The 24,839-nt window shown below is 37.9% G+C and overlaps 1 protein-coding gene across 9 annotated transcripts in view; it reads left to right on the forward strand.

The window, feature by feature from the left end:
• Positions 1-14,023, forward strand: part of znf423 (zinc finger protein 423) — a 401,236-nt gene extending 387,213 nt beyond the window's left edge. For all 9 annotated transcript variants that reach the window (XM_063066903.1, XM_063066904.1, XM_063066905.1 and 6 more), the window contains one exon: positions 13,371-14,023. In XM_063066903.1, the coding sequence (XP_062922973.1) occupies positions 13,371-13,400 (30 nt within the window). In that variant the 3' untranslated portion in view covers positions 13,401-14,023. The remainder of the gene's footprint in view (positions 1-13,370) is intronic.
• The last annotated feature ends 10,816 nt before the right edge of the window (positions 14,024-24,839 follow it).

The following is a 24,839-nucleotide window of genomic DNA, read 5'->3' on the forward strand; positions in this document are numbered from 1 at the left end:
TGTATGTGGTAAAAGACTTTTAACAAAATAAAGGGGGGGAAGAGACTGTACACTACCACATAAATAAATTTATGAGCTCATGGCAGAAGCTAGACAGGGATGGCACAGTGAGTCATGAGAATGTCCAGAGGGGTTAACTGTGGACAATTCTGTCCATTACAGCCTTTTAAGGATGTAGTGTAATTAGATACTGTGAAATTTATTAAAAATATATTCATTCAGAATGTGTCCCTCTAGTGAGTGCATGTGTACTCACACACTCACAGCTTAGTTCTCCCTGTCATTGCTTGCGAACGGCTGAGTTTTTGTTTGGATGAGCTCATGGTCCTATCACTTGTGTTGTATTTAAGGCATGTGGTTTTGAAATTCAAGGGAGAACTAAACTTCATTAATCTGCAGTAGTGTTGGCAAAGAACTATCCATATAATTAAATATGGAAGTCGGAAGTAGATGGTGCCAGCAAACAACATGACGAAAGGCGACATCCCTCAGGCAGTTCATGTAACTATCCCTTTTACTACTTCTTTCAAATATAATTCTGCTACTAAGCTTATACATGCAATTGGAGCCTGTGATTTACATTTGGATGGTGTGTTTCTGGGCCATTTGAGAGATCTGGCGCTTTGTTGTCTCTGAGGGGGTTCGGTGAGGTTTTGAGCGGAGTGTACGGCCTGAAGGCCAAGAAGCCTGGCGAAGAGGCATGAGCCCGTGATCGACTCTGTTTCTTGCCATCTAGCTGATTAAAGCATTGAGCAAGACTGAAGTCAGCAAGGACAAAAGCAGAAGGTGAGCGGGTGTTCGGCGCCATCTGCCCGTGTTTGAGCGGTCTCTCTTGTTCTCGCCCACTGCTGTGGGAGGAAGGTGCCCGCATTTGACCAGTCTCTCACTCCGTGGTGCTGGAATCTTGTCTCTTGGGCACGGTTTAATCAAAGCAGTTTCTGGATTGGATTCTGCAGTTCATGGTGTTTGTGTTTTAGGTTCTGGGTACTCCTTTTTTCATTTCTAGGTGGCCTGAAGCCAATGAAGACAGCACTAAGTAAACTGAATGTTACTAGACTGTTTCAGTGACTGCGGTTTGATGTTTTATATTCTGTGTTTTTACTCGTTTATTGCCATTTGTATTATTTGTTCGTTTTTTGGGGGTGTTTGATGTTTTCCTTCGAATGGGTTCCATGGTTTTTTTTTATTTTGTGGCTGTCTGTGGGAAGATGACTCTCAGAGTTGTACACTGCAGACATACTTTAATAGTAAATGTACTTTGAATCTTTGAAGTTGGTTAACCTGAATGAAAATGAGTATGTTCCAATGTACTTTCTGCATTGACATCTACAATTCGTTTTTATTTCTGTTTGTTTTCCATTTATTTCTATTGTAAATTGTACAGGGAAATTATACCTGGGTGGCAGCTATGCCTTTACTATGCCACTGAAGTAGCTTAATTGCTCAGAATCCAATGTTTCTTTCTTATTAGTCAATATTGTAATCCATAAGGCAATGTTCCCCTCCATTTTAGAATCAGAACATGCCTCTCAAAGCAACTGCCTTGACCTCTTTGTCCTTTTGAGTAATTAGATATCTCCAAGCACCCTTCCCTCTGCAGAGTGCAACTCCTATATTAATTATCATTTCTATCCTCTGTTTGAATTATTGAAATAAAGTTTCTGGTATTCACTTAGCCTGATCAAATTCTATACTGTGAGCTTTGAGCATTGCTCCATTATTTTAATCTTTCCAGTTTCTGTGTATATATCCTTTCTATGCAAGGAATTAAATATGTTACCCTCTCTCCTGCTGGCCAGTTTGCAGAAATCTCTTTCTCCTGGTTCAGAGTTGCCTCTCTACCACAGCTAGAGTATTTCTAGTCAAGCATCTTCTAATGTAACAGGGAATTCTTATGTTTGTCATTTTCCCCTCTTTATCATTCCAGGGCATCCCACCTCCCATCAGTCGTTCTGCTTGCCTTGTTATTGCTCAACTCCATCTCTGATTTTCAGTTTTCGATAAATGACAATTTTCTTCACCTGCTGTTTACAAAGACCAAAGCGAACCACTCCCCAACCACAACATAGTGAAGTGATGAGAATCCAACAATATTATGTTTTATAAAGTTGTACCAAGACCTCCCTTCTCTTAGATCATTTCCCAACCGCTGAAATTAGATTAACTGGTTTTGCTTATCTCTGCTGGCCTTCTTGAATACAGGTATTATGCTAGTTACCTCTCAGTTCACTGATATAATATCATTGGACCGTGGAAATTCAAATATCTCCATCAGAACCCCAGTAATCTTTTCCCTTACCTCCTGTTAGCAGCCTCAGACACATCCCGTCAAGCCTTGGGGATTTATCCACCTTTGTGCCTGAAAAATCACTCTAATACTTCCTTTTTGATCTTAACATGTTTGAGAATTTCTCTTCCCCAAATAAAATCTCCAACAGCAATGTGTATTTTCTTATCAAGATAGTTCCTGAAAACGTTGTCCACATCCTATGGATCCACATACAGATTGTACTTTTGGTCCCTAATAGGCCCCACTTTTTCCCTGGTTATCTTCTTGCTCTTCATATTATTATTAAATGATTTGGGATTTTCCCTAATCTTGTCTGCCTGTTATATTTCCTGTCCCTTCTTTGTCTTCCTGATTTCTTTATTAGTATAGCTGAAGGACCTCCTGTATTTTCAGTCATCAGCACCTACTATATGCTTTTGTTTCTTCATCAAACCTTCAATGTCTCTTTGACATCCAGGGTTCCATGCACTTATTGTTCTTGCCCTTCATCCTTAGAGGAACATGCTTGCTTTGAACTCAGTCTATTTAACTTTTTAATGCTCTCACTCACGAGTGAAGAGTTACCTGTACGTAGCGGCTCCCAATTGATATGTGCCAGGGCTTTGAAGATTGCATTCAACTTTCAAAGTTAATTTCTGGATTGTCCTTATTGTTTTCAATAATTGCTTTGAAACTTACTGAGTTATGGTCATTTTCCCCCAGGTGCACACACAGACACTTAATCCACATGCTTGCCACCTTTCTCTGGAAAGGAGCTTCCATTAAATACCTCCAAAAGATGACACTTTAACAATATACTACTTTCTTTGCAACACTTGACATACCATTCTAGATTATATCCTGAATTCTCTGCAATATGACTTGAATCCACATCTTCCTATATCCAAAATGAGAGTACCAAGGCTGTCCTTCTAACAACCCTTAATGTACTTTAAACAACCCAAACAATTTTTGCAAAACTCTCTGTAGTGGCCTTCCATCCTTCAAACTGTGTAAACTTATATGAAACTCTGTTGACTACAGTGTAACTCACTCTTCACCTTCTGCTTATTAAAATCATCACTCCTTTATGTTGATCTCTAAATAACCTTATTTCCCATCTCAGCACCCTGCCAAACCTCTCCACTGCTTTTTCCAGATAGCTTTTGCACAACATATCTTCTGCCTGAAACAATAGAGTCTCCTTTCCAAATTTCTGCTCAACTTCTATCAATTTAAGGCCCCTTGTAAAAATTTGTTTTACTTACCTCACCTTATAGGTTTATCTTTGGCTCAGTGTTGGAAGATGTCTTCATCTATTTTCCTCCATTAAAGATGATACAGAAATTCAAAGAGATTTTGAATTTCAAGAGATTCTGTAGATGTTTGTTGAACACTTCCACTCCATCTGCCAAATGGGGATAGGAATTAAAATTTTCTAGTGGCCAATCATTTTAATTCCTATCCCCATTCCCATTTCGTCATGTTGGTCTATGGCTTCCTCTTTTGCCATGATGAGGCCACCCTCAGGGTGGAGGAACAACACCTCATATTCTGTCTAGGTAGCAATCCAACCTGATGGCATGAGCATCATTTTCACTTTATGATAATTTTTTTTGCTTTTTTTTCCCCCTCTTCTTTTCCCTACTCTGGCCTCTTACCTCTTCTCATCTGCCTATCACCTCCTCCTGGTGCCCCTCCTTTTTTCCTTTCTCATATGGTCCACTCTCCTTTTCTATCAGATTCCTTCTTTAACCCTTTACTTTTCCCACACACCTGGTTTCACCTGTTACCTTCTTGCCTGTCTGATTTTTTTTATTCTAGCGTATTCCCCCTTTCCAGTCCAGATGGAGGGTCTCAGCCCGAAATGTCGACTGTTTATTCATTTTCATAGATGCTGCCTGACCTGCTAAGTTCCCCAGCATTTTGTGTGTTGCTCTATACAAATTCAAGCTGTTTTTGCTCAAAGAGCACATCTAAATGTTTGACTTGATAAGGCCTGAATTAAGAAGTATATCTATTATTCTTTGGAGAACAATAGTGGCAATTGAGACAGTTTATCTTATTGTTATACATTATACTAACTTGAAAAAGAGAAAAGATCCTGAAGTAATTAGAGAAAGAATAGTTGCAATGAAAGCAATTAGCATAAAACTGAAATTAGATGTCTTTAACTGTTACTATTTCTCTCTTCTGAATCTACATTAGATATGTTTAAAGCATGTAAAATATGATTTTTGAATGTTAAAAAGAACATTAAATTCTAAATGTTTTATGAACAGCATTTTCAACAGAAGAACTCATTTTTCAAAGAAAAACAGTTGATATTGATTTAACCTCGCTACTTGTTTTAAAAAAACAGGATTAATAAAAAGGGAATAACTCTGTAATATGTCAGTGGTGAAAAGTGCAGTAGATCATATTAACATATCATTTGGATGTGGCACAAATCCAGCTCTGTACTGCAGTAACTGATAAAACATCAATTTCTGGCACAAGGACCTATCCACACAGCTGTCACCGCATTACATCATTTCCCCCAAAACCGTAAAGTGTTATGTTGAAGAAGTAGTACGTTCATGTAAATTTTTAATAATCTTTGTTTTGCTCAACACCTATTAATGCCAACGTCCTTCAGAGGACATCATTGTTTTTGAACAGCAGTTCAATATTGCAGTCTGAAAGCAAACAATCTAATGCAGTGGCGTTAAAGGTTTTCCAATGCAACATCATGGTCAGATATGGCTCCCGCTTTAGCCACTGTTCCAAGCATTGTATTTTAATACCAGCATCTAATGTGTGAAGGTCTATATAGTAATAAAATAGTAGCTATTCGCATAGCGTGCTTACATTCGAACAAACATTGAATCAGGACTTATGTATTCTTTTCAAGACACACAGTGCTGGAGGAACTCAGCAGATTAGGCAGCAGCTTTGAGGGGAATAAACAGCCGATCCCGAAACATGGATTGTTTATTCCCCTCCATAGATACTGTCTGACCTGCTTAGTTCTTCTCATTGTTACTGTCAAGAAGGAGGTGCAGGGCCCTGAAGGCACATACTCAGCAATTCTGGAACAGCTTCTCCCCCTCTGCCATTCGATTTCGAAACAGGCTTTGAACCCGTAAACACTACCTTACTACTTTTTATTTATTTTCCTTTTGCACTACTGTACTTATTTTAACATAACTATTTAAAATGTGTATATATGTGTGTGTGTATATATATTTACTGTAATTCAGCTTTTTTTCTATATTTATCACGTATTTCATTGTACCGCTGCTGCTAAGTTAACAAATTTCACAACATATGTCGGTGATATTAAACCTGATTCTGATTCCTTCAGCATTTGGTGAGTGTTGCTCTGGATTTCCAGCATCTGCAAAATCCTTTGTGTTTCTGTATTTTTACTTGTGTTTGGGCCAAATGATGGTTGTGTAACCGGTTTCTTGTCAAAAAATGTATGATTCCAGGTAGCCCTAAACAATTATGTGCTGTTGATGTTTGTGGGAACTTGCTTTCAACATATTGGCTGCCATGTTTGCCTATATTACAATAACAATCATAGTAAAAAAAAATTCACAGTACTGTGCAAAATTCTTCGACAAATGTTAAAAAATCTGTAAAGCGGATCATTTCAAAATCAATGAAAAGTTTCCAAGTATCAAAAAAAACTATAAAGAGCAGAAAACAATAAAAAAAACTAAATCAAATGAATATTTGGTGTGACCATCCTTTGCCTCTAAAACTATCAATTCTCTTTCGTACACAGTCATGCGGTTTTATAAGAAAATCGACTGGTAGGTTGTTCCAAGCAACTTGGAGAATTTGCCTCAGTTCTTCTGCAGACTTTGGCTGTCTCACTTGCTTCTGTCTCTCCAGGTAATCCCAGACAGCCTCAATGATGTTGAAACCAGGGCTCTATGGAGGCCATACAATCTGTTGCAGAACTCCCTGTTCTTCTTTTCACTTGAAGATAGTTCTTTATGACCTTGACTGTCTGTTTGGGGTCATTGTCCTACAGCAGAATGAAGTTGGGACCGACCAGATATCTCAGTGATGGTATTGTGTAATAGATGAGAATCTGCTTGTACTTCTCAGCATTGAGGATTCCATTCATTCTGACCAGATCACCAACACCATTTGCAGAAAAGCAGCTGTAAAACTGCAGGGAATCTCTGCCATGTTTCACTGTTGGCTGCAAACACTCATCCATGCAGCACTCTCCAGCTCTTCGACGAACGAACTGCTTGTTTGAGCCAAAAATGTCAAATTTTAACTCGTCAGTCCAGAGCACTTGCTGCCATTGTTCAGCACCCCAGTCTTTGTGTTTTGTGCGTAGGTAAGTCTCTTGGGTTTGTTTCCATTTCAGAGGAATGGCTTTTTGGTAACAACTTTTCCAAGAAGACCACTTCTGACAAGACTTCTCTAGACTGTGGAGGGATGTACTTGTATTCCAGTGGTTTCTGTGAGTTCAGAGCTGATAGCAGTATTGGAATAATTCCGATTTATAAGGAACATCAATATAATGTGTCTCTTGTCTGCCGCGGGTAGTTTCTGTGGCTGACTATTGCGTTTCTGGTTCTCAACCTTGCCCATTTCTTTCTGCAGCTTAGACTGCACATCTTGAAATTCCTGTCTGCTGCGAAATTTCTGCTTGGAAGAGACCTTGCTGATGAAGGATGACCATCTTGTGTCTTGTTGCTATGCTCACTCATGCCATGGTGTAGGAATTGATGATTTGAAGGTTAAACTGTCACACTCTCACTTTTTAGTTTGGCTGTCTTTCACCCATTTTGATTCCTTTACACTCATTTCTGTTTCATTTAATCAGTTTTGTTCATTAAACTCATGTCATTGATCATCAGCACCTGTTTTTTTTAAATCATACACTGGGCTACAATGTACACCTACAAAGTAATTAGGTTTTTTATTTTAAAAGTGGTCTATTATTTAATATGTTACTTTTTTATTTCTCTGTAACGTATAGTTTTTTTGGAAAATGTATATTTAGAAATCTAAAATTGGCTTTTTTTGACTAGCACACTAATACAGAAGACAAAACAATAAGCATCTAAAACAAAATTTATATAAAAAATCTAGGTTGTCTAAAACTTTTGCATTGTACTATAAATAGCTGAACATAAGTTAAATATCCATCCAGTTCCAGATTAAAGTGTCTAGTATTGAAGCTGCAGTAAAATTGTTTTTAAAATAATTATGCTTCTTTAATTTTAAATGTTTTCTTCTATTTTTTTTCGACATTCTAGTTTTCTTAACTAACTGAATGGGCATTCTGTGAGTGCCTGGAATGTAACTGTGCAAATTAGCAGTTGCCACAAGGAATTATGTGAGAACAATTTGCTTTTTGTGTTTTGTTTCGGAATGCTGGGAAGGTGCAGAAAATAGGTGTAACCCGATGGCCTGACCAAGGTTGAAAATTCTTTGCTTAGAGAAAGGCAGGCTATGAATCTCTAAGTTGACACCCCATAAGTGCAATGTAATGTTCTGAGATCATACTGAAAATATGATAAAATCTTTGAATACCTCATTTACTTTTGAATATACAACTGGGTGAAAACCGGGAAAATTCAATTTCTAATAATTAATTTTAAAAATTAAATAAAATTTAGAAAAGAAATTCATTTGTCATCTGAAGCAATTTTTTCTTTAATATATGACATTAATCCCAGTGTATTAACAGTAACCCTATTTAGAGAGCTTTTAATTTTGGTTTTCAAATACTGATGTCACCCATTATCGCTTGAAGAAGCTATCCTGAGGATTTTGGCCCAAAATAGCATTTATCTATTTTTTTAAAGAAAGGCTTTGTGACTTGTCCCACAGGATGCTGTGTTTGCCCACTGTCAGGTACTGGGATAGATGTGGTAGTGATGTGCCTCACACATCTGTCTGTGTACAGTGCAGTACAAGGAAAACCGGGTCAGGCAGCAGGAGAGAGTGCACAGCTGCAGCTCCCCAAACTGGCTGGCTTCCAAGGTGGTGGGTTTGCCATGGGGACAAGGAACAATCTAATCATCTCTGTAGATCTTTCGTTTCCTGGAAGTTTGTTTATGACAACCAGTGTTATATATGTTGTTATTAGTAGAATTAGTGGATTATTATACCATCTTGAATTCTTATTTTGTAGAATTACTTAAACTGATATAATTATTATGTTTATGTAGGAAGGATTAAGTAAGTGTTGAATGTTACCATTTCAAATGACTTGTGTATTGAGAGTAAACTAATGAAAGTATCTATCCTTATTTGGTATTCAAAGCTGTATTTTGTTGTCTTCTGTCTACCTGGTTATTATTTTGTATTTCATACTCTTGTATACCGTATAAAGATTCCAGCCATTAGCTTTTTATATAGAAAACAGAGACCAGATGCTTGAATTTATAAATGATTCTTAAACGTGCTTGCAGCTATCCTGTGTAAAAAGAATGAGATATGTGACATTCTGTATGTATTTCTGAACGTTATAAAGAGTAAAAGAGAGGCGAGAGTAGATATCGGACTGCTAGAAAATGATGCTGGATTGGTAGTAATGGGGGTCAAGGAAATGGTGGACGAACTGAATAAGTATTTTGCACCAGCCTTCACTGTGGAAGACACTAGCAGTGTGCCAGAAGTTCAAGAGTGTCAGGGGGCAAGAAGTAGTGACGTTGCCATGCTTGGGAGAAGGTGCCTGGGAAACTATGTAGATAAATCACCTGGACCAGATGGTCTACACACAGGGTTCTGAAAGAGGTGGCTGAAGCGATTGTTGAGGTATTAGTAATGATCTTTCAAGAACCAGTTGATTCTGGCATGGTTCCGGAGGACAGGAAAATTGTAAGTGTCACTCCAGTCTTCCAAGAAGGGAGGGAGTATAAGAAAGGACACTATAGGCCAGTTAGTCTAACCTTAGTGGTTGGGAAGATCTTGGAATCGATTGTTAAGGATATGGTTTCAGGGTACTTGGAGGCACATGATAAAATAGGCTGTAGTCTGCATGGTTTCCTCAAGGGAAAATCTTGTCTGGCAGATCTGTTGGAATTGTTTGAAAAAATAACAAGCATGATAGACAAAGGAGAATCAGTGAATGTTACGTACTTGGATTTTCAGAAGGCCTTTGACAAGGTGCCACTCATGAGGCTGCTTAACAAGTTAAAAGCCCATGGTATTATAGGAATGATACTGGCATGGATAAAACGTTGGCGGTTTGGCAGGAGGCAAAGAGTGGGAATAAAGGGAGCCTTTTGTGATTGGCTGCTTTTTATATTATGGTCATTGATTTGGATGACGGAAATTGACAGCTTTATGGTAAAGTTTGTGGATGATGCGAAGATAGGTGGAGGGGCTGGTGGTGTTGAGGAAGCAGAGAGGCTGCAGAAGTACTTCGACAGTTTAGGACAACGGGCAAAGAAATGGCTGATGGAATACATTGTCGCGAAGTGTATGGTCATGCACCTCGGTAGAAGGAACAAAAATGTAGACTGTTTTCTAAATGGAGAGAAAATTCAAAAATCTGAGGTGCAAGAGGACTTGGAAGTCCTCACGCAGGATTCCCTAAAGGTTAATTTGCAGGTTGAGTCAATGGTGAGGGAGGCAAATGTAAAGTTAGGATTCATTTCGTGAAAATAAAAGCAAGGATATATTGTTGAGGCTTTATGGTAAGGCCTCAGTTGGAGTATTGTGGGCTGTTTTGAGCCCCTTATTTAAGAAATGATGTGGACAGGGTTCAGAGGACATTCACAAGAATGATTATGGGAATGAAAGGGTTACCATATGAGAACCGATTGTTGGCTCTGGGCCTGTAGTCCCTGGAATTCAGAAGAACATGGGGCGATCTCACTGAATGTTGGAAGGCCTCAGTAGAGTAGATGTGGAGGGGGAATAGGATCAGAGAGCACAGAATAGAGGGACGTCCACTTAAAATAGAGATGAACAGGAATTTCTTTAGCTAGAATCTGTCGAATTTATTGCCACAGATGGTTGTGGAGGCCATGGTCCTTGGGTGTATTTAAAGCAGAGTCTAATAGATTCTTGATTAATCAGGGCATGAAAGGTTACGGGGAGAAGACAAGAGATTGGGGCTGAGAGGGAAATGGGTCAGCTGTGGTGAAATGACACGATGAACAAAATGGCTAAATTCTGCCCCTATGTCTCATGGCCTTATGGTCTTAAGTTAAGGAATTGCTCCATTGCCTTTCCTGACACTTGTGTGTCAGCAGGGCAGGACTTCACTTATACCTAGTGATATTCCTTTTTTGGGGTTAAAGTCTTTAACAAAACAATGACAATAGAATTTTTAATCCCTGTTTTCCTATATTCAAATATTCATCAGAAGTACAGGAAAATATTAGGCAAATGTGAAAAAGTACTATTCACAACAGCAGTCAACAAAGGGTTTATTGTTGGGCCTCCTAAAGCCCTGTTGGTCTAATAGTACCTGAACTGATGTGAGTCTGTTATAAAGGCAGAATTGGATTTGCTCCAATCTTACAATTAAGAAATCCCTATTTTACTATACAAAATGCACTTGGATTTGTATTAAATCCAGAATAAATGCTTAATAATGTGAATCTGAGCATATCAGTGCTAGCTCGTGTTTAATATTGATCAACTTTTAACATTATACAGGTTAAGAAAGACCTCATTCTATTCAACGTACATAGTGAAAAGTAACCGCGTAGAATGTCAAACATAAGCTCAATTGTTGACTCCAATTCCAATGTCTCACACTACAAAAAAATTTGTTCCAGTTTGGTGTTTTGCTCTTCTTTACTTTCCACTTAAACACATCCTATATACACCTGAATATGATGTCTGCCTTCCTGTGAATCCAAGTTTTAGAAACATCTAAAGGTAAATATGTCTTCATATATTTAAGAGTAATAGCTTGGTTCAATTTCATTAAAACATAACAAAATATAACAACTTTTTTTCAGAATATCTAGTCCATCACATAATAATTTTGGAAGACTGAAAATGACTTCCTGAGCAATTTGTCAATGTCAGTATCAGTTTCTTCTTTTAAAAAAAAGCAAAAACTTAACTGGAGTCCTTGCAACAAACAATCGTGTTTCATGCTTCAAGTTTCCAAATAGCCTCACTAATAATTGTAGAGAATGAAAATTTGCAATTGCTGTTAATCCTCAAAGTGCAAAGTAAATTTATTATCGAAGTACATACATGTCACCTTATACAACTTTGAGATTTATTTTCTGGTGGCCATACGCAATAAATCCAATAACCAAGATAGAATCAATGAAAGATCACGTAGAATCAGCGTGCAAAAGAAAACAAACTGTGCAAGTACAAAAAGAAATTAATAATAATAACAATAATAATAAATACATAGCCCACAGAATGCCATTGGCGCCACCTTACAAGAAGATCTACAATTTGAAGATCTGGCCACATTTATAGGTAGGTAAGTTATTAAACCACATGTTATTTAAGTGTCTATTGTATCCAACATAATCCAGGGGCCCTTGGATTATGTTGGATACAATAGACACTTAAATAACATGTACTTTTTATGGTACCTTGCCTTTGTTGGGTAAGCAGTTGGATACTTGAAAATGCCAGCCTAGCGTGTAAAGAGGTAATCCTCTAATCAATTCTTAAGTAACTTCCAATATATCTAGAATTGTCATTTTAATGTGTATTTTACTGGATCAACAGGATTAGGTTACACTGTTGAATAAGTACAAGTAATACTGCAGGTTAATTGAAAGATGATATGATTTTATTTTGTGAAATGGACAATTGTTCTTTGGCAATAAAGAACATTACTCAATTTCTTGAAATTAATTTAGAAATAATGTGTCATTCACAGCAGCTATATGACAGAAAACTTGCATAAAACTGAACATTTACACTTGATATCCTTCTCATGTGGGTGCTTGGAGGCTAGGCTGAGCCGAAAATGCATCCTCAATTTCACAACATAAATTTTGTGAATCTTGAATATCAAGCCAGTGGTGTTTTTAAAAGTACTCACCTGAGGTCTCCTGCCACTGATTCTGATACATCATGGCTTAAAGTCTGAGCAGATATTCTGTGGAATCATTTGTCTTCTCAGCTTCTTATTTTTCAGTTTGAGGATCACTCTCTGCATTTATACAATATTTTTTTTGCCTATGTATGCAGCCCAATGTAACAAAGCAGTAATAACAGGGGAATTAACTGTACCCAATGTCATTAATTTGTGTCCTGAGACCAGATTACAATACTGTATTGTATTAAAGTGCAAAAGGTGAGGTCTGAGTGTTCAGCCAGCATTTTTACCTGAATTTGTGAAGATGAATTTGGAGAATATTAACCCTCTCTACAAAAGAATATTAACCCTCTCTACAAGTTGTATAAATACTGGAAGACAATATTCTTGAGCCAAAGTTAGCTTTATTACAAGAAATTGAACAGAACAGAAAAGCAATGGAGAATATTGTGATTCTTAAACCAGATATTTAAAGTAAGGAAAGCCAACCTGTTTTGTTTTAAAGCACAGGTATTTTGCTTCCCTCTTCTGGTGGAAAAACAGAATTTGCTGAATATTGCCACAATTGTATTAAAGATGAAAATACTAAAATGGTTATTTCTCCTTTTTGACATTATAAACAATATTTTGACGAGTTATATCCAGTCTAAAGCCTTAATCTCCCCTTCACAAGCAATACACTGCACAGAAGTATCAATTATGTTTCTTTCACATGTCAAACAAATCAATTATTGGCATTAAAATAGATTTTTTATCTCCAGTTTCATCACTCACTGCTTAATGTTTTAAGCAGCACTATACCTCAACCAATTGTGACAGTTTGCAATAACATCATATGTTAAGTCAGCATTTTGCCTCATGATTTTAACAGTAATATTTATTGTCCTCATACAACAGAATGAAGGTATCTGTGTCAGGCCCTTGTATGGATTTATTGTTGAATTTAATCTTGTACTTGTCAAGCTAATGGAAATGGCTTTGCATTCATGAATAGTTGCTTTGTGTCATAAAGCTAAATTGTTCAAGTTCTCAAGTTATCTGCAGTGAACCCGGGGTGGATATGGACACATGTTATTTATCCCTTATGGGTTTTTTTTGTCTTTCCAGAACCACATGATGAGTCAGCACGCACAGTGAGGTGTCAGCACTGCGAGACATATTCTCTGCAGAAGACTCGACAGAGACACAGTGGGAGAGAACTTTTGAACATTACATCCAATCAAAGTGTCATTTGAAACCCAGATGTAAAACTAATGATTTGGCCATGAGGCACTGCTATTATAAGCAGTTTGAAATGAATATTAATGTAACAGATTAAAAGTATTCTATGCTCAGTATTTTTCTGTCCTGCCTTTAAACTAGTGAGTTCACAGCTTTTGCTTCTAATCAGAGTTATAGTGTGTTAGAAACATCAGCTTTGTTGCTGTTGTCCTTTGTTGCTTAATGTAGTGAGCTAATAGGTGTCAAGATAACTAGATGTATTTTGTTAATACTTGCTTTTAAATGCAGAATTAGCCAGTTGTGATAACTGTGATGTGCTAGTTTGCCATTGTCGGAATATTTTTTTTCTCTTTTTTTTGTCAAAGAAGAATGTTTTAATTTGGATTGACCAGTTCACAGTACAATGAGAAACTATGTAAAGAAAATCAATGATTACGGTGAAACTGGGTGGTGTTTGCTTCTAAAATGTGATTTACCTGATTGCAATAACTAGGACAGTATAATAAAGGGAAACCACGCACTTAATTTCTGTTTGTATCAGAGTGAATTGCACATGGTATTTCTTATCTATATCCAGATGCAAGCATGATCATATCCAGTTTAAAGATTATTAAAATAACAATACATATTGCAACATGTTACAAAATCACAATACTGCAAATGCAGGAAATCCGCAATACAAACAGAAAATGGTCGAATCCGTGAAGAGCGAAACAGAATTCGTATTTTATTTTGGCGCTCTTTCATAAGAATTAGTGATGCAAAGCATTTCTCTTAACGCAGTATTTGTATGAAGCATGCAGAGACCACACGAGTAATTGCAACACTTAAGAGAAGTTTGTATGGGTACATGTATGAAAGGCTATGGAGGACCATGGGCTTAGTGTGGGAAGATGGGACGAGGCAGAACAACACTTTGGCACCAATTAGATGGGCTGAAGGGCCCATTTCCGTGTTGTGTTGCTCTATGACTCTACACATTGATGATAAGCCACTTAATTTCTCTCAACTTATGATAACTGACAGCATTCTACATCCCTTACACACTACCAGGGTAATATGACTCCACTTTTGTTTGCACTGTCCCAAAGCTCCCTCATATTTTCTAATTCATTCCAGAAGTCTTCAGTGATGTTGAGGTCAAAATTGTCTCCAATTTTCTCTGGTAATGGCACACAGAAACCTCATTTCCTTTATTCACAGGCTGTATTGTTTAAGTCTGAAGCACTTTTGGAGTAAAGGAAGAGGAAGTGTTAAATTTGAGATGGTAGAGTAAGGTACAGATGAGCTTTTTGTATATTATTCTAAATGTTTTCTGTGCACTAGTTGAAATTTGTATTCCTAGTTAACTGACTTAGAAATAGAAGTTTAAGAAGTTATGGAAAAGTAAACTATTTAATTTTCTTTCCTGATTTTCAGTGAGCATATGATGCACACTTTCAGAGCTGAATAGCTATAGGATAAAAAATATAATTGGAATATATATGATCAATTAATGAATTACAGAATAATTCAAATTATAATTTGTATGCTACTTAGAACGTAACATTCCTCTACCAGCTGGATAAACAGTCTTCAAGTTTTGTCAGAGGTGCCTTACCAGACCTCACACAGTTAATGAACAAAATTCCTTTGCCTGACTTTCTTCCAATTAGTATTATAACACAGTACTTTCAAAATAATCAGATACACGCAGCATCTAACCTTCAAAAAGACTGCTGTGTAGAACAAGAATATTTTCCAAGTATTCCACACAAACAGCTTTATTAGTCACAGCAGATCAAAACATTAAACTGTGATCCTACAGCTCTGCAAATGACAGACTCTTTCCCAAAGCTAATAACATTATTTTCCATTGTTCAACAGCAGTGTTTAATTTCTGTAAGACTTTTTTTAAAAAAAGAGAACATTTGTACATCACACTTTCTCCGCCATTAATCCAACACGATTCGACAATGCTCTGGAGATCAGACAGACAGGCAGACTGTTTTCAGGACTCTTCTCACTGCTAGAATACACATGAAGGTTCCACATTAAACTAATTTCTACTCCCTTTAAATATCCTGAGATTGGGTGGCCATGTGCTTTATCTCCCATGGGATTGTGGTTATGAAGGAAATATTTAAAATAGTAAGTTAATTGGTATGTGTATTACAAGCATGTATTTTGCCATTTTAAACTTATTCTTGGATTACAACAAATGGTAGCCAAATTAAAATTTGTTGTCCTGAGAAAATGGTAGTAGGATGCCTTTTCCACAGCTGGTAAATTAGTACAACAGAGAGCATTGCTAGTTTCCTGAGACGAATTAAAGGTCAGCCATGTTGGATCAGAGTCTCCGAGACCAGACGGGGTGTGTTGGCTGTGCTTTCCAATTGTTATCATAGGCAGTTAACTACAGAATAGTATTCTTTATAGTTTTGTTATATATTTCATGTTTTACAAATAGTGTTTGACAATTGTGGTCTGTCAAACATTTTCTTAGATCCTTTTTGTTAGTACATAATGCTTAATTGTTCTTCAATTTACACAGTATTTAAAAAACACAATTTAAGTAGCAGCTGAATCTGAATAGTAATATTTCATAAAAATCCAATGATTTGATTGCAAATTCATGCCTTCTGATCACTATTAAGGCAAAATGATTAAAGTTATTGCATGTTCAGGGTATAGTCCTTGCACCGTGCCCTTTATCTTTGGAAAGAAGCAATTAGTCATCCATTTTTGGTTTATGAAAAGTTTGCCCAAGTTTGTAATATCATTCTTGAATGGAACTTCTTAAACTTAACACTCCAATAGACCAGTAAAGTCAAATAATATTTCTGAATAGGTCTCTAGAATGGAGTTCAAATTTTGATCTGAGCTAATTCTACTATAAATAACCAGTAACATATTTGCAGCTTGTTTTGCCATTGTAGAGCTTGTTGTTAGTGGGTTAGAATGAAAGGTAAATTTGTAATTATATTAGTTTGAGCTCAGATGTCTTTCTGAAGAACACTTTACATAAATATAATCTGAAAACAAATGGCGCCACTGTTCAGAGTACAAGGCAAGCAGCAGCCTTGTGGAATCAAGACAGATTATTATATTTTCTTAAACATTTTGAGAAGATTCCACCTACAACAGGGTGTATCTCAAACTACAGAATAAATTCTTCTACTTTCTGGTATATAGAATCTGTACAGAAAAGAATACAGTGGCTTTTTTCTTACTATTTCCTTGCACCTTCACCTAATAGTTACAGCGATTTGCTATGGATGGAAGTTACTAAGATGATATTTCATTTGGGCAGCAAATATTTTCTGTATAGAACACAAAGTACACCAGGAAGTCTGTAAATCTAGACCTACACAGGTAATGACTGCTTATATGGGCTTGCTTTCTAAATTCCAAAACAAGTTGCCGGGAAACAATGGGAAAAGGCATGCAATAAATTTTATTTGTCATTTATTTTCATGGAAAGAATTCTACAACTGTTGAGAAAATGATTTTACATCACATTTTGCCCCAACTTAAACGAGGTTGTATTCCTCCACAACATGGACGTCTATGAATTTTTCTTTACAAAAATTGAAGCACAATAGAAAAACAAAAATTTGCATTCGTGCAGCATTTTTTTGTAAACTTTCCCATGGAGCCTTATAGGGATTTAATCAAATGTAAATTGTTGCCAAACAAAGGAGAAAATGTAGGGATGTTTGCCTAAAGCTTGGTCACTGAGGTTGGTTCTATGTATTTATTTAATCTGAACCATGTTGCTGATTTTGAGTGATGTCCTTAGGTTATGTATGAAAATAGATAAACTGCTAATTGATTCTGCACCAAGCCGAGATTTTATTTCTAGAGCCTTCAGGTTTGCATGCCGAGGTGTGTTGACTAAATCTCACACACATGTATACACATAATGGAAAAAGGTACCTCTTTATGCCTTCTATGCCTTCTATTCCACTCATTTTACTAATGATCACTGGCTGCCAATCAAAATCCATTACCTAATTGCAGCAATAGCACATCACAGTGATCTGTAATCCTAATTCCACTAATATAAGTAGCTTATCTGTTGGGGGCCCCAGCTAGTTTGTTTTCAGAATACTGAGATTCAATATTCTTGGTACACCTGAATTCTCTTTCAGGTGAGGAAGCAACACCTCGACTGTGTATGATATTTCAACCAGAATAACTTTGATTGTAATTACTACGAGCTCTTTCTGTTTCCTTTCATGCCACTGACAAATCCACATCCCATATATCCTAACCACACCTGCAGCTCTAAACTGTTTATGAGGTCAAATAGCCCAGCTAACTTACCCTCTGCATACATTCTGACAGAGTCTCATGGGGAGTTCCAGACTCCTGCCCTAGTCACACCACCAACTGTGTGGTGTAAAGGGGTGATGGTATGTGCACCAGGCTTACTAAGCAATGGACCGTTTGGAATCAGAATCAGGTTTAATATCACTGTCATATGTCGTGCAATTTGTTGTTTTGTGGCATCGTTGGTCAGGGTCGACCGTAGATGTTGCATCCCAGCAGTCCACGTGGTACGCAAGCTAGGGCAATATGATGTGGAAAGCAGGTCATTGCCCATGTAGCAAGCTCCCCCTCTCCACACAGCTGATGAATCCAAAGGAACAGCGGAGACCAATACCATTTGGCACCAGTGGTGTCACAGGAGTTGACAGTCTGCATTGCACTTGATGTGTGACAGCCTTAGGGACTCCAGCTCCAGATTTTCCCTCAGGGTTTATTCCCAAAGCCTTTCCCAAGAGTGGGTATAGCCACAAGACAGCAGTGGAACATGGAGATTACAGGCACAAGAAGGGGGACTAGCCCTGGAGAGTTGCAAGAATAGGATTAAGATGAAGGCATTGCTGATCCAGGAACCAGCATGGCAGTTACAGATGAGCAGGTGTAGGTGAGAGTTTGAATGGATATAATTTTGAGGTTGGCTGGGAGATTTAAAATGATAAAAATGAATGGTGGCAACAGATGAGGCAGGTGAGAGCTGAACATTGTTACAGAGGTGCAATTAGGCAGTTTTCCTGTGGAGTTTGTGAGTTGATGCTCATTTGAAGATCAGATAGGAAACTGAGGCTATGAATAGTTTTAATTGAATCTAAAATGCTTCTCAAGAAAAAGGTGGTCATTTTATCCAGTGGATGGAGTTTGTTGCAAGAGGCAATGGCTTAAATGGAGGAAAGTGTGGTTCATCTAGGAATGGCTGTCAGATACCTCTGAGGCAGTGGTGCAGTTCAGCAGGGGTGATGATGTCCAGGAGGTAAGTAGAAGCGATTTTTTTTTTTTTGGTGATATTGCCAAGCTGTAACATTCAGGTGAAAAGTAAAAGGGATTCAAGGGTGAGTCACTTGGAAACACCAGAGGTGCAAAGGGAACCTATTGCCAGAGGTCCCCTGGCTATGGCAAGCAAGTAAATCGGGCATGGGGCTGCTCACTTGGCTTGACAACAGGGGTGAGGCATCAGAGAGGTGGTCCAATTCATACTCTTGTTCATATTAGTACCCCCTTTACTTGAAAGCCTTCCAATATAGCATTTTATGTATTTCACTTGAGGAATAGTCTGATGGTGGGGATGGATTGGAGGAGTGGATCTTGACTTAAGTCTCTTATTGTGCAATTTTATTTTCTTAGATGTCACATTTGCACACATTTTATTCACCAATGCATTTTCTATGCTACGAAGGAAGAACCTGCGGTAAGTATCAAAGTGGGTGATGGATCATGTACGTGGGCACAGATCGGGGTTAATGTTTGTGTCTTACAGATTTTGACTAGGCTTGAAGGCATAAGGAATACAGAGTACAGTAACTGCTAAGTGCCTACATTGAATATACCTTGTGAGCAGTTCTGTGTGGTACATCTGGAAGTAGTTGTTCTTTGTTGAAATCAGTTAACAGAGATTGTTATCCCATCTCAAGAGAATGCAGCATGATGGAGTGGCACTCAGTGCTCCAGGGACTCATTTTTTATCCTGGTATTGGGTCTCTGTCTCCGATGATGGCATGGATCACTCCCAGATAGTTTTCCTTCCCACATTCCAAATGCATGCTGTAAACTACCTCGGTGTAAGCGGAAGAATCAAAAAAAAGACTTGGTGAATACACAAGAAGGAAGAAGTTTGGGGCTACAGGGCAATAAGCATTAGGAAATGGGACCAACTGAATTGTTTAGGAGCTGGCATGGATGTGATGGGCCAAATGGTTTCCTGTAGTCTTAGAAAGTGAGGCAAGCTGCCATTTCTGGCTTTCTGTCAAGGAAAAATTTATGCAAACTGATTCACTTCCTGGTCAGATACATTTGCATATGTTACAATTTTCAATCAAGAAATAGGTTAATTACCTCTGCAAGGTTACTTCAGAGAGGCGAAAGAATCAACCACATATTGTGGATTGCTCCCAACAGGTATTACACACATACAGGCTTTAAACATGTAGGTGGACTGCCATTATAGGCAAGTCATCTATGGATGTAAAATGAAAACAGAAGTTGCTGAAAACTCTTAACAGGTCAGGCAACATCTGTACCTATTTGAGCAACAGTTACGCATCAGGCGAAAGACCCTTCATCAAAACTGAAGAGTTTTAAGTTGCAGAAAAGGTAGGGGAAGAGGAGGGGTAGGAAGTGCCATTTCACTTGAAGGTATTTAGTAATTGGTGCTATAGCAGAGGGGTGGAACCATTAAGTAAAAGGCAATTTGGGAATATCACCATCACTGAAAGTAGCATAAGTGACTATATTTGGATTATTACACTTTGTCAGTTTTGCTTTTATGGAGCTATGCATACACTGGCCCTGTGATTTTTTTTTGTTTGTGCTTGATTTAGGAATGCTATTGTTTGTAAGCATGTGATATAGGTTCACAAATTTACACTGTGAAAGATCTGTAAAAGTTGACAGAATAGAATTGTCCGATATGATTGAGCCACAGAATCCGTGAAGGTCTATTTTAATGTAAAATCTGCCTTGTGCAAGAGGAATCTATATTTGTGCATTTAACTCAAAAATATCTCAAGATACGTCACAGGAGCCCTAATATGATGGGGCCATGGTTCAGGAAACACTGCTATTCCTATAAATTTGAGGTGACTATTTACATCAGGAGCCTAAGGAGGGTTTTACTATTAAGCACCAGAATTCTGTGATGGCAAACTGGTAATTATTTAGCCACAGAGACATGCTAAAAGTGGAGCAGAGCAGTGCTGTCAATGAATGACTGGGATAATGCTGGAAATTAGCAGTCAAGCTCTATTCTGTATTTCATAAGGGACAGGGTCATTTTTACTGTCTCACTTTTTCCTTAATAAGCAGGGACTTTGGTGCTGTCATTCTAGTTTTGATTTATATATCTGCTGTACTAACTAGTAGAAAATGACCATGACAAGTACTTCTCTGAATTCACAGAATTTTCAGTCCCTTGCAAATTGTGTGATTAAAAGGTGAAATAACTTCAAAATTTGCTGCAACAGACAAAAAAGATTGAAAACTACCTAAATAAGTTACAGTACTTGACAATTTATTATATTAATTGTAGCAAATAAAGCTTTTCCTCAGCCTGGTCAATAAATCAACTATCAGAGGATTCTCTATTTTTCTAATCATTTTGTTGGCATCCCTGGCACTCACCACCTGGATTCTGAGGGACTTCCTGTGGCTTTTCCTGATGGCTATGTGGGAAAAGGTTGAAAATTTGAGATCAGTGGCTTGTGGCCAACATGTTAGCTATATTGCCTGAGTGATGGCGAGCAAAGTCACCATTTTCAACCTTCACTACAGAAGAATCTTCATCAGAGAGCTGCCACATAAGGCAAATTAAAAGTGTTTCAAGCTGACGTAACAGGAACCATAAAGACTCAGTGATTCTACAGTAACCAGGGTAGCAATGATGCTAATACAGCTCAGGGTATCGGACTTCGGAGTTCATTCCTGGCATCCTCTGTAAGGAGTTTATATGTCGATCGGTGGAATGCATGGGTGCTCCAGTTTCTTCCCACAATCCATTTAGTAGGTTAATTGGCCAGTGTAACTTGTCCCATGATTAGGCTAGGGTTAAACCAGTGGTTGCTGGTGAGGTGGCTCCAAGGGCCTACTCCATGCTGCATCTCAAAACAAAATGGTTTAAAAGATTTCCTCATGTCCAATCCCTGGTCAACTAGCTATGAAACAACTTGAAACCTTCATATCACCACAAGTGTATTGATCCTGTGGAGGTGGAACTGAAATTTTTGCAGTTCAAAATTCTTGCTTGAGCCTCTTTACCTCTGCTGGCAAACAAGTCCTCACCGCCCACTGGTCCCTGCAATGGCAGTGGATTAGTTTGGTTTGAGCTGCAAGCCCACCTTCTTTTCTCATTTTGTCAGGAGTCAACTTTATCTTCTTATAACCAAAATGTAAAAAGTAATGAAAGACTACTTGATATTTTTAAAGTGTTACACATGATGCTACAACTAATTTTCAAGCATACTTAATAGATAAAAAAAATATTACCTGCACTATTAACATGAAGCCACCAGAACTCTTGCAGGTTAAACTGGGAAGCAATGTAGTGAGGACATCTAAAAATCACAAGGGAATGATTTATTTAAAGTTGATAACCCTTATCCACATAATAATGTACTTTATATCTTTTAACTTTGGTTTGACGATAAATTAGTGACTCTAAATTTGTTTGTTTTATCTCTGTTTTCAGATCTCTAGACCTTATGTGAGTAATCCAGTTAAATCCATGAACAATGTATCTTCATGCCTTCCCTTTAATTAAAAGCAACAAATTACATCATAGTTTCACGTTTCTATGTCAATGTTGTTGATATTTATTCATCACTTTGGTAAAACAAGGATTGCCCATTCTAACTGAACAATAGCTGAGCTGGTCACTCACAGAACACTCTGTGCATGCAAAGCGAAAGTTATGTAAAGGTCACGTACAGAATTCCAGCACTAATTCCAAAAGTACAGAACCATTCTGAAATATTAGTCCCAATTATGTGCTAACGTCCTTGAACCCTCTACATTCTCCCCTGCCCCCATCAAGAGACCTACAAATGAGCCAAGAAAGATAAAGAACAGAGTTTTGAAGTTGTGTCTTAAGTCACTGATTGTATTTTTTTCTGTGTTGCATTTATTAAAGATTGAAAATTATTCCATGAATGTGAAACTGATGCTCTGTTTAAACTAGGCTGAAGAAGATTGGAGTAGGCAATTTGATGGAATCTTGGCGTTCTTTATGGTCATGTGGATGTATTACTTGCCGAGTGATTTTGGGAGTACGGGATGTCCTTGTAATTAAAGACTGTAGGTGGCGCTATATTCCAGTTAGCTTAGTTTGTGAATGGACAAGAGAAGTCATAATTTTACCAAAGGCAGCAAAGCACCAATGTCTGCATTTCTAATTCAGAATACAGTACTGTTCTGTTTTTTTTTAATGAAGTGTCTCCATTGTTAACGTTAGAACTTTTTGATAATGGATTCCTACTTTTAATGATCTGTTAGCATGTCAGGTCCCAAGAGCAGATTTAGAGCATCCAGGATTGCATGATTTAGAGATGATAATGTAGCTGATTGTCAGTGTGAATATTATGATGGAGGTAATTGTATATAAAGTCCAGCAGCTGAAGGCTGAATTAATCTGCACAATCATGATAAGATAAACACATTTTTTTTTACTTTTGCAGGATTGTTAATGAAATATAGCTTACTACTTTTTATGGAATGAATTGGATGGCATGAACATTGACTTCTCTAACTTCTGTTAATGCCCCATCTCCCCTTCGTACCCCATCCCTGATTGATTGATTGATTGATTGATTGATTTATTTATTTTCTCTCCTTTTTTTTCTCCCTCTGTTCCTCTCACTATAACTCCTTGCCCATCCTCTGGGCTCCCCTCCCCCTTTCTTTCTCCCTAGGCCTCCTGTCCCATGATCCTCTCCCTTCTCCAGCCTCATATCCCTTTTGCCAATCAACTTTCCAGCTCTTAGCTCCATCTCTCCCACTCCTGTCTTCTCCTATCATTTCGGATCTCTCCCTCCCCCCCCCTTTCAAATCTCTTACCATCTCTTCTTTCAGTTAGTCCTGACGAAGGGTCTTGGCTGGAAACGTCAACTGTACCTCTTCCTATAGATGCTGCCTGGCTTGCTGCATTCACCAGCATTTTTTATGTGTGTTGCCTGAAAATTTTTAAATGTTATTTTAATAATAAAAGCAAATAACAATGTTATGACACTTGAAACTCAGTTGAGGTTCTAGAAACATAATATAGGAAACCGGATCAAACCAAAGATCTTTAACTTTATGAAAAAGCCTCCTTCAAACACGTTATTATGGAATATTTTAGTCCTATTGGCAGGACTTTTACAAGAATGACAGCATTCACAAATAAAACCTAACTAAATAAAAGTTTAATTCAAATTTCTGTGTTTAAAATGCAGGGAAGAGGGTTTGTTCATGGACCCTCTGTTGCAGTTCACCAGGATCTCATCGTCTGTGATTGTGGTCTGCCCCACATATTGAGAATAATGTGTAAAATGTTGCTTCGTGTCAAGTCAGTGAGCATGCTGATTGCCTTGGCAAAGATTTCAATAGGGCACCTGGTAGCGGGGGGATGGGGTGGTGGGGCGGGAAACAGCAGTTTCCAAATTTTCACCTTTAGCTGTGTATCTGTGGACAGCAGAAGTTACTATCAGGAACAGAAAAAAATCTTGATGGTCTCATCACCGTTACAGCTGCTGATTATAATGTTCCTTTTTGCAGGAGGAAATCCTAAATTGACAATGAATTAAATGGTCACTGTGAAACGATTGGGCCTATTTCAAGTGTGCTGGATTAGTACATATATGAGCTATTTGTATTTCATAACTGGGAAAAAATAATTCTTAGTGGCATTATTTAAAGACGTTTTCCAGCATTTTCCATTGGAGGTGGCTTCCAGCAGGTGAGAAATAATGTTCAAAAATGTGTCGTTGCTGATTAATATTGTGTAAAGTTTATGCAGCACAGAGAGAATTCCGCGCCCCCCCCCCGCCTTGTTTTGGGCTTTTTTAAAAAGCAGCTTGCAGATGGTGCACATGATATATTGTACTCTGTTGAAATTTCTCCCCCTCCCATACATCAGACAGACTGTTGAAAGCAGCAGATGGGCAAAATGGTCAGCAGGAGGGTGGTGACTATGTCAGTGCTGGAGACTGCTCCGTCCCCAGTAAGGTAAAGTGCAGGAGCAATATTTTTTCAATAGATTGTCCATACAAAATCATTGCTATGGAAGATATTAAAAATGTGCTTTGGAACTTAATCAACGTGTGTACTGTTGAACACACAAAATACTAGAGGAACTCAGCAGGT

The sequence above is a fragment of the Mobula hypostoma genome, chromosome 14 (genome assembly GCF_963921235.1).
Source record: "Mobula hypostoma chromosome 14, sMobHyp1.1, whole genome shotgun sequence".
Classification (NCBI taxonomy): domain Eukaryota; kingdom Metazoa; phylum Chordata; class Chondrichthyes; order Myliobatiformes; family Myliobatidae; genus Mobula; species Mobula hypostoma.